This window comes from Cebus imitator, unplaced genomic scaffold, assembly GCF_001604975.1.
Source record: "Cebus imitator isolate Cc_AM_T3 unplaced genomic scaffold, Cebus_imitator-1.0 Scaffold524, whole genome shotgun sequence".
Taxonomy (NCBI): domain Eukaryota; kingdom Metazoa; phylum Chordata; class Mammalia; order Primates; family Cebidae; genus Cebus; species Cebus imitator.
Window position 1 is genome coordinate 324,810 of NW_016107839.1, and position 10,179 is coordinate 334,988.

Consider the following 10,179-nt stretch of genomic DNA (forward strand, 5'->3'; position numbering starts at 1 on the left):
AAAAAAAAAAAAAAAAAAAAAATTAAAAAAATGTATTTAAAGTAGGCCAGGTGCAGTGGGTCACTTGAGGTCAGGAGTTCGAGGCTGGCCAACATGGTGAAACCCAGTCTCTACTAAAAATACGAAAATTAGCTGGGCTTGGTGGTGCACGCTTGTAATCCCAGTTACTTGGGAGGCTGGGGCGGGAGGGTTGCTTGAAGCCGGGAGATGGAGGCTGCAGTAAGGTTGCACTCCTGCCCTCCAGCTTGGGAGATACAGAGAGACTCTGTCTCAAAAAAAAAAAAAAAAAAAAAAGTCTTCACAGTATCCTTATTGTGGATTTCGCAGGGTGGTCCATCAACTGGGCCTGTCCGTGTCCTCTCCGCCTGACTTGGCCATGGCCACTGCTGTGACCTCCGTTTCTGCAGGATAGGCACAGCCCAGTGAATGTTCCTATAGGCAGGAAAGCCTGTGGGACAGAGCCCTGAGCTCACCCCCGCCAGGCGCACGGCACGCGGCTGGCACACTGCTGGCGGGTGGGGCTGTGCTGGCTGAGGAAGGGCTCTCCTGTGTCCACTGTCAGGCTGTGGTCGCCAGCCCAGCCCGCCCCTGCCTCAGTCCAGCGCCTTGGACGCCTGGAGCTCCACGCTCGCCTGCCCCAGGCATCCCAGCCTGTTGAGTGTCTGCCCACCATGGTCATTGTATGCATTCTGTGAGCCATGTGAGCGTGCCTCCAGAACCCATGGAGCTGTGTGTCACACACCCCAGGCCTGCCCAGGGCCTGTCAGTCAGGGGCAAGGTCAGGCCCAGCACAGGGCCTAAGATGGCGACGTGGCCTGCTCCAAGCTGGGCACCCCAGGGCCTTGGCACCGGTGTGCAGTGGGTTTCAGAGGCGGGTCTCTTCCCTTCCCTGCAGTTTGAGGCCGAGGCCACCCCCCTGCGGGGGGCTCGTCTCCGGCAGGCTGGTCACGACTGTGTTCTCTCTTCCTCCAGGGCTGGGTTACGACCCCTACAACCCTGAGCTGCCCAAGCCCCCGACGCAGAGGGAGAATGGCGCCCTCGGCCTGGGGGAGGAGCCGCGGCCTGACGTGCTGGAGCTGGAGCTGGTTAACCAGGCCATCGAGGCCGTGCGCAGTGAGGTGGAGCTGGAGCAGCGGCGCTACCGGGAGCTGCTGGAGACGGCCCGTGAGCACCGCGCCGCTGAGGCCCCCGCCCTGGCTCCCTGCAGCCCTGATGCCAGCCCTGTCGTGGGTCTGGATGACGATGCCTTCCCCCTGGCCTTCCACTACAGCCCCAGCAGCCACAGCCTATTAAGCCCCAATGCCAGCTACCAGCCCACCCCACTGGCCCCCCCTGCTGAGCCAGGCAGCAAGTACTCGCTGGCGTCCCTGGACAGGGGTCAGGGCAGAGGCAGAGGGGGCAGCAGTGCCCTGGAATACGTCCCCAAGGCCGTGAGCCAGCCCCGGCGGCACAGCCGCCCCGTTCCCAGCGGCAAGTACGTGGTGGACAACTCCCGGCCGCCCACAGACCTGGAGTACGACCCGCTCTCCAACTTCTCTGCCCGGCACCTCAGCAGGGCCAGCTCCCGGGACGAGCGTGCCGCCAAGCGGCCCCGGGGACCCCGCAGCAGCGAGCCCTACACGCCTGCCCCCAAGAGGCCCTGCGACCCTTTCGGCAGTTGTGATGCAAGGTTCTCAGACTCGGAAGATGAGGCCGCCACGGCCCCCGGTGACGAGCCTGCCACGGCCAGCACTCCCAAAGCCAGGGCTGACCCTGAGAGCAAGGCCTTCGGGCAGCCGCCCTCCAAAGAGAGCCTGGAGGCTGAGGGGGGCGGCCTGCGTGAGACCAGGGAGACCGCCGTGCAGTGCGACGTGGGGGACCTCCAGCCGGCCCCGCCCAAGCCCAGCTCCCCAGCCCAGGCCTCGCAGGATGGGGTCCGCCCCAAGGAGGGGAAACCCAAGAGGAAGAAAAGCGGGGCCCCACCTGCCCCCAGCTGTAAAGACGGTGCCCAGAGGAAGGACAAGACCAAGGACAAGTGCCGAGGGCGAGGGGAGAGGCCCCGTGTGGACAAGAAGGGCCCGCAGGCCAGCAGCCCCCGGCGCAAGGCAGACCGGCCGGAAGGGACCAAGAAGAAGCCATCTTCGGCCACTCCCGTGGCCAGCTCAGGGAAAGGGAGGCCTGACCGGCCAGCTCGGCAACCAAGCCCCGCAAGCGGGGACTCGCAACCGGCGGCCAGCAGAGCTCCACCCGGCGCCCCCCAGCTCCCCGACAGGAAGGGCACCAAGGCCCCGTCGGGGAAGCTGGTGGAGCGCAAAGCCCGCTCGCTGGACGAGGGTGCCTCCCAGGACGCCCCCAAGCTGAAGAGGCGGGCCCTGAGCCACGCTGACCTCTTTGGGGACGAGAGTGAGGACGAGGCCACAGGGCCGGGGGGACCGAGCGTGCCAAGCATGTGGCCCCCCACCCTCCCCGGCCTCAGCTCGGACTCAGACTCTGACTCAGACTCCAGCCTGGGCTTTCCGGAGGCACAAGGGCCGCCCAAGCGGCTCAAGGCCTCCCCGCCCCCCTCCCCTGCAAGGTCCTCCTCCTCCTCGTCCTCCTCCAGCGCGGGGGCGGACGTGGACTACTCGGCCCTGGAGAAGGAGGTGGACTTTGACTCCGACCCCATGGAGGAGTGCCTGCGGATCTTCAACGAGTCCACCAGCGTCAAGACGGAGGACAGAGGCCGGCTGGCCCGGCAGGTGAGGCTCTGGTGCCCAGCCTGGGCTCAGGGTCGGCAACAGAGCTGAGGGCCTGGTGAGGGACACTCCGTTCCGTCTGGAGTGGTTTTTAGGGGGCTCAGAGGCGTGGGGTGGAGGCAGCTCCTCAGTGCTGGCCCTGGAGCCCCTGAGCCCCTGGCAGCCCTCCTGCCCCTCACTCACCCAGAGAGGTCCCTGGCCTCTGGCCACCAGCCAGGTTCCTGTGGCCGCATGCACACAGACTGTTCCCACGGACCGGCAGGGGGCAGGGACATATTGGCACACGTAGCCACCCACCCACCTCTAGCCCCTCTTCCTCTTCCTTCCCTCCTCTCCCCATCTCTTCTCCCCCCACCTGTCTCTTTTCCAGCCCCTCTTGTCTCCTCCCTTCGCCCCCCCATCCCCTCCTGCCTCTCTATCCTCACCTCCGTCCTTGGCTTCCTCCCTCCCTCCCCCCAGCATGGGGAGCTCTTGCTGTCCCAGGCCATCCCTGCACCCCGGGTCTCCTGGCCCCGCGCCTTCACATTGGCCACCAGGGGGCGCTCGCCTCACGCGGACCGAGACAGCCCTCCGCCCACAGCAGCTGCGTTCATTCACTCTGCGGCCCCAGGGTCTCCACGCCGGTGCCCACACCGGTGCCCTGGGTGCACAGGAGGGGTTGCCTTGGGGGCCTGCAGAACGTGTGACACCTACCCCACCTCCCCAACTGCCCCCACACAAAGCCCAGGGACTGGTTGCCCTGAGCCCTTAGCCCTGAGTGGCTGGCAGGGATGTGTTAGGTGAGACCGGCTGGCAGGGAGGTGTGAGTGGCTGGCAGGGAGGTGTGAGGTGTGAGCACCCTCCTGCCAGCCGCTGTTCTTGGGTCTGGACTGTTCATCCCCCACTTGTTGGGGACGGTTTGAGGTTGGGGCGTGTCGGTGTTGGCAGGGAGGGCGGACTGGTGCTGAGGGATGGCCACATGTCTTAGCCCCCCAAGGAAGAGAAGAGTGAGGAGAAGGGGCTTTCGGGTCTGACCACTCTGTTCCCCGGACAGAAGAAGAGAATCTCCCACCTCTCCAAGCAAGGCCAGGAGGTAAGGTCCGCAGAGGCTGGCAGGAACCTTTTTTTTTTCTTAAAGATGGGGTGGTGGGGGCGGGGGGGGCTCTTGCTTTGTCACCCCAGCTGGTCTTCCAGCTCCTGACCTTGAGTGATCCTCCCTCCCGCCTCAGCCTCCCAGTGCTGGGATTACAGGTGTGAGCCACCACACCCAGCTTCATTTTATTTTGGAGACGGAGTCTTGCTCTATCCCCCAGGCTGGAGTGCAGAGGCAGATTTCCACTCACTGCACCCTCCGCCTCCCAGGCTCAAGCAATTTTCCTGCCTCAGCCTCCCGAGTAGCTGGGATTACACGTGCCTGCCACCACACCTGGCTCATTTTTGTATTTTTGGTAGAGATGGGGCTTCACCATGTTGGCCAGGCTGGTCTCGAACTCCTGACCTTGTGATCCACGTGCCTCGGCCTCACAAAATGCTGGGAATACAGGCGTGAGTCGCCACGCCCTGCCCATGCCTTCTTAAAATGAGCTATCCGTTCATAAGCCTCTGATTTCTTTGGCGCGTTGTTCCCGTAAATTTGTGACGCTTTTGATAAAGCATCATTGACTTTCCCGTTCATTCTTCCACCCAAGCCTCACCGTAAATTTGATGCCGACATTTGCCTCTATTGTAGTGGAATCCTGTTGCTCTGACTGGGGCTCTTTTCTAACTGATGTGTTACATTCCTTAGTGCTTCCAACTCTATGTGGTTCAGACACGTTAGGACAAGTTAGTATCGGTTTATTTTGGTGCAAAAAAGGTTGAAAAGCATAGGTCATCACAGTGCACGTTCTCCATGGACTTTTTGAAGACCGCTCGTATTTGACCCTGCCTGAGTCCCAGAGAAAACGCGCCTGCCCACTCCCTGTTGGATGATCGCCCACAGTGCTGGGGCAGGGGCACGAGCGGGGACAGGAGCCCCAGGGCGACCCCCCACGGTGAGCCACAGACTGCCTGCTGCGCCATGTGTGGCCTGGGCCTGGGCCACTTGTCAGCTCTGAGCCCCAGTTCCCTCCTCTGTAGCCCGGAGACAGTAGGGCTTGTCGGGCCCCTGTGCAGGAGCTGCGGGTTAGTGAAGGGAAAGCAGAGAGTCTGGCTCCTAGGCCAGCAGCTGGGAGTCCAGCTGATCCGGTCGCCAGAGCCTCCCCAGAGGAGGGGCTTTGGGGAAGATTGGGTTCAGTGGGATTGGATTGGAGTGCCAGTCTAATTGGGTGCTCCCACCCACCATGCCTTATCAGGGCTGAGGACACAGCCTGGGCACCTGGAGACACTGGGGGTGGGGGAGCCGGGAGCCACATGGCATTGAGGACCACTGCCCTGTGCTGCTTCCCCCCAGGGAGCCCAGCAGCTCAGAAGGTGGCCAGGGAGGTGGTGCCCCTGGCCCCCCGAGCTCCTTTCCCCGCCCCACGCCTTCCCCGGGGCTACCTGCCCCAGGTACCCAGGTGTGCTGCCAGGCCTCAGCATTTGTGGTGACGCAGGCGGAGCCGCCGAGGAGGAGTCCCGCAGTACCCCCGGCCCGACCCCCGACGGCGCAGGAGGTGTGCTACCTGCGGACGCAGCAGGCGCAGAGGGCATCGGTGAGCTTGCTGCAGGCCGCCCCCAGGCTGGAGAAGCCATCTTCTGTCCACATCTCCGCCCCCGGTGAGAAGAGGAGGATCGCCCACGTCCCCAACCCCCGCTTGGCTGCAGGTGAGTCCCGGCCCAGGAGGCCTGTGCTGGGGGGCCGTGGGCATGTGGGCAGAAGGAGAGGCAGCTCTCTGAGGTCTCAGCTCACCTGAACCACGTGGCACATGCTCACAGGGTGACCTTCGGCCCCCTCCTTGGGGCCCTCTGTGAAATGGGGCCTGTTAAGGGTTACAGGATGCCTGGCCCAGCACCTTCCTGCCCTGACCTGGTCCCGGGGTCACTAGGGGTCCAGCCTGGTGGGGACTGGCCTCAACCAGGCCCCGGGCTTGAGCCTGGGGTGCCAGGGAGTCAGGAGCCCTGTCAGGGTGGCGGCCTTGCAGGTGTGGCTTTCTGTCTGGCTTACAGGCGGGGGGCGTGGCCTCAGATGGAAATGAGCACCCACTGTGCAGGGGCGGGGCTGTATTACCTCCACTCCTAGGGGCACCCCTCGCCAGGTCTTGTAGAAAGTCGGGCCAGGCCTTAGTGGCCAGTAGGCAGGACCCTTCATGGCGGGTTGTCCTGTCTGCCGCATCTCCACCTCAGTGGTATCTGCAGAGCGAGGAAATGTCCCTGGAGGCAGGCCACAGATGAGGGTCCCCCACAAAGCTCCCAGAAACTCAGGATCTGGTCTGGGGGCTGGGAATGGCCCCTCCGTATCTGGCAAGCTCCCTTGGAGGGCATGGCTGCTGTCCAGGGAGCACCCTGGGAAGCCTGGTGGTTTGGAGCCCCTGCCTCCCTGGCACTGGCCAGAGGGCTGGAGGGCCAGCCCCCCTATTCCCCTGCAGATCCCACAGGTCCCACAGCCCTCCTATGCCGGATGTCGGCTGAGGCCCTACTTAGAGCTCTCCAGGCGTCTCCGACCGCCCTTCCCCAGGCCCCTTACGGCTGAGACCTCAGCCCCAGGGAAAGGAGCTCACTGAGTTGTGCCGACCCCTGGACCCCACTTGGTTCCCGTCTATCTCACACTTTTGGTTGTCACGTTGCTGATCTGTGATGGGTGCTGAGTTGTCGCAGTGCCCATGGGGACTGCAGCCTGAAGGGAGTCTGGTCCCAAGCGCTGCCAGTGCTGCAGGGCGGGCTTAGCTGGTCTGGGAGGACTCTTGTGGCCGCCTGCGCTCGCCCCAGGCTGTGGCCGAGGGAGCCTGGAGGGTCTCTATCCGCCCTTCCTGAAGAGCAAACCTTCCACTGTGAGAGGTGCGGGGCAGGCAGCCTGCTTCCTCCCAGGCGGCCTGCGGTGGGACCAGCAGACTCAGCCTGCCTCACGCACACCCTTCTGGGGCCAGATGGGGTTTCGAGGGATGTCACTCTGAGACTAGGACCAGATGTCCCCACCCACAGCTCCCCTCCCCGGGTTGGCACCGAGTCCCCCGTCCAGAAGCCCCTGTGCCACACGGACACACATGCCTAGATTGCAGCTGCCCACCTGGCCAGCCCCTGGAAACAGCCCCGGCAGGCCTGGCCTCTTCCCTTTTGGCGGGAGACTTTGGTTTGTGACCTCATCAAAGGGCCAGGCAGAACACAGAGGCCCAGGGCAGGGCAGGCCCCTGGTCACAATGAGCAGGTGGGGGCACCCAGCCCCTCCTGTCCTCACCTGGGAGTCAGGGCCCTTCCCTGAGACATCGATGCCTCGGGCTTGGGGTCGGAACATGTGGCAGAGACCTGGACCACCCCACCGGCGACGTGGCCTTAGCCGCCTCCATAGCCCGACCTGTGTCCCCGGCCTTGATGGACTTGCCTGAAAGCAGCTAGAGCCTAATGCCATTGCGCAGCCGCAGCCCCAGCCCCAGCCCCACGCCCCGGCCCGGCCCCCTGCACGCGGAGATGCACATGCTGTTGGCACTGAGTGGCCGTGGCTGCCTGGTGCTCCACCATGCGGTGACGGGTGGCCACTCGCCCTGCGCCCACACCCCCTGTGCCCCGCCAGCCCCTACAGGTCCCAAGAGGACCCTCTCGGCCAGCGGCAGCCAGCCCTCCAACGGCCCCGAGCCCGGCGGCCAGCCGCTGAAGACGCGCACATTGTCGGGGATGGCATCCAAGACCACCACCACCATCACCCCGAAGCGAATCGCCCACAGTCCATCCTTACAGGTAGCCGCTCCCGTCCCAGCCAGAACCACCCCCCGCATGGCCAGCCCCTAGGCCCCTCCTGGCCACATTGGGACCTTGCCCCTGCTGCACTGCAGCACAGCCTTCACCCTCCCCCCCTGCCGCCCTGTGGGTTTTGTCTTGTTTTGCTTTTTTATTTTGTTGTTTGGTTTTTTGCCTCATTTTAAGCGACGGACTCTCTGTCGCCCATGCTGGAGTGCAGTGGCACAATCATGGGTCACTGTACCCTCGGCCTCCTGGGCTCAGGCGATCCTTCCCCCTTCCCCTCCCGAGTAGCTGGGCCCACAAGCTGGTGCTGCCACACCCCAGCTAATAATTTCTTTATTTTGTAGAGACAGGGTTTTGCTACCTTGCCCAGACTGATCTCGAACTCCTGGCCTCAACTGATCCTCGTGACTCAGCTTCCCAAAGTACTAGGATTATAGGCCTGCACCACCACACCCGGCCTTCTTTTGTTTTTAATTAATAGACTACGTTTTTCAAGCAATTTTAGATTTCCAGGAAAACTGAGCAGAATGCCCTCAGTCCCCTGCTGCTCTCGTTGGGCCCTGGTGTGTGTGTCCCTCCTGGAACCCTGGCTGATCTGTCGCAGCGAACCTCACTGTTGCCTCCAGCGTGGTCATGGCCGCATCGCGTCTGCGTTCCCCGAGGGAGGCCCTCACCCACGACTGCTTCTGTCTTCTCTCTAGAGTTTAAAGAAACCCATTATCCCCAAAGAATTTGGGGGCAAAGTCCCCACTGTCATCCGCCAGCGTTATCTCAACTTGTTCATCGAGGAGTGTCTCAAGTTCTGTACGTCTAACCAGGAGGCCATAGAGAAGGTGAGGTCCCCGAGTTTCTGTCTGGCCAGCCAGGTGGGGACTAGGGGTCCAGGCAGGTCCCCAGACATCTCCCATCGGCCTCTCAGCTGCGGCTGCGACCCAGAGCTGCCTGGGAGAGATGCGGGTCCCTGGGTCCCGTGGCGACCCTACTGCTGCTCCCGGCACCGGCAGGCACGGGTTCAGCTGGCACCGCGTGTCCCCAGGCGCTGAACGAGGAGAAGGTGGCCTATGACCGCAGCCCTAGCAAGAACATCTACCTGAATGTGGCCGTGAACACGCTTAAGAAGCTCAGGGGCCTGGCCCCCAGCGCCGTGTCCAGCCTCAGCAGTGAGTCCTGGCAGCTGGGGAGGGGAGGCTCGGGGCACTCGGGATGACAGCTGGGATGGGACCCTTGCTGGGACAATCTCAGACAAAAGGAACCCGTGGGTGCTGTGGGGGCCACCTGCTCCCGGGCTCCCAGGCTTCTGTCTCGGACGGGCCTGGCCCTGGCGTCCTTGCTGTCAGCCGCCCTCCTTTGCCAAGCCGGGTCTCCGGGCCGAGGGGCCGCCTGCTAATGGAGCCGCGGCCGCCTCTTCAAAGCAGGAGGCCCAGGGCTGGGGAGCACAGTGCATTAAGCTCTGGGGAGGAAGAAAGCGGAGACCTGGGCGTTTCATTGCAGCCTCTCAAGGGTGCATTAAGCCATCACGGCCCCCACCCCCGTCCCCGCCTCCATTAGTGCTCTGTGGGGCCCTGGGTTGGCTTTGCAGGCTGCAGGCTGGGTGGCCCGTGAAGGCTGAAAGCTCTCGAAAGCCATTTTCGATCTGAAGTGCTGTTCTCCCTGCCCTTCCCCCTTCGCTTGAGGGGGTGGGGTGAAAGCTTCAGGTGCGCGGTCTCTGTGCAGCTCAGGGGCCTACAGAGCTGGGGGCCGTCCTGCGTTCCTCTGCCTAGCCTGTGTCTGCCTCTTCTGTTGGGGTTAGGATGGAACCCGGGGGAGCTGAGACGGAGGTCTGAGGAGGGCAGGGTGGGTGAGAGAGCGGCGGGGTGGGGGTCTGAGCCAGCTAGTTCACCCCTCCTTCCCCCCACCTTGCAGAAACCAGTGGTCGCCGGGTTGTGTCCCACGAGGTGGTGTTGGGGGGCAGGTTGGCCGCCAAGACCAGCTTCTCACTCAGCCGCCCAAGCAGCCCCCGGGTGGAGGACCTGAAAGGTGAGGCCAGCCTCACCCCTGCTCTGCCACACGGTGCCTCGTGGGCCCCTGCTGGCCCGGCTGCCTTTTCTGGTGGTGTCCACTGCCCTGTGGGCCGTCCTGGGCAGGGGCTGAGCACCGTGCCTACCCACAGGGGCCGCGCTGTACAGCCGCCTCAAGGAGTACCTGCTCACCCAGGATCAGCTCAAGGAGAACGGCTACCCTTTCCCGCACCCGGAGCGGCCCGGGGGCGCCGTCATCTTCACAGCGGAGGAGAAGAGGCCCAAGGACTGTGAGTCACTGGCCTGTATCAGCTTAGGCGGGCGGGTGTGAGACGTGGGCAAGGCCAGGCTCTCGGACCCCAGCACAAGCCTCAGCTTCCACCCGGGTCCCCGCCCACAGCTTCCTGCAGGACCTGCTGCCGCTGTGGCACCGAGTACCTCGTGTCCTCCTCGGGCCGCTGTGTCCGTGATGAGGAGTGTTACTACCACTGGGGACGGCTGCGCCGGAGCCGGGGTAAGGCCTTACCCAGACCCACCCCCGTCCACCCGAGGCCCCCAGAACTGGGGTAAGGCCTTACCCAGACCCACCCCCGTCCACCCGAGGCCCCCAGAACTGGGGTAAGGCCTTACCCAGA

The 10,179-nt window shown here is 63.8% G+C and overlaps 1 protein-coding gene across 1 annotated transcript in view; it reads left to right on the plus strand.

Annotated features, from left to right (window-relative positions):
• REXO1 (RNA exonuclease 1 homolog) overlaps positions 1-10,179 on the plus strand; it is a 28,482-nt gene that overhangs the window by 14,348 nt on the left and 3,955 nt on the right. The window contains exons 2-10 of the mRNA XM_017514499.2: positions 973-2,717; positions 3,682-3,786; positions 5,267-5,477; positions 7,378-7,541; positions 8,249-8,380; positions 8,584-8,707; positions 9,450-9,563; positions 9,697-9,834; positions 9,945-10,058. Of these exons, the coding sequence (XP_017369988.1) occupies positions 973-2,717; positions 3,682-3,786; positions 5,267-5,477; positions 7,378-7,541; positions 8,249-8,380; positions 8,584-8,707; positions 9,450-9,563; positions 9,697-9,834; positions 9,945-10,058 (2,847 nt within the window). The remainder of the gene's footprint in view (positions 1-972; positions 2,718-3,681; positions 3,787-5,266; positions 5,478-7,377; positions 7,542-8,248; positions 8,381-8,583; positions 8,708-9,449; positions 9,564-9,696; positions 9,835-9,944; positions 10,059-10,179) is intronic.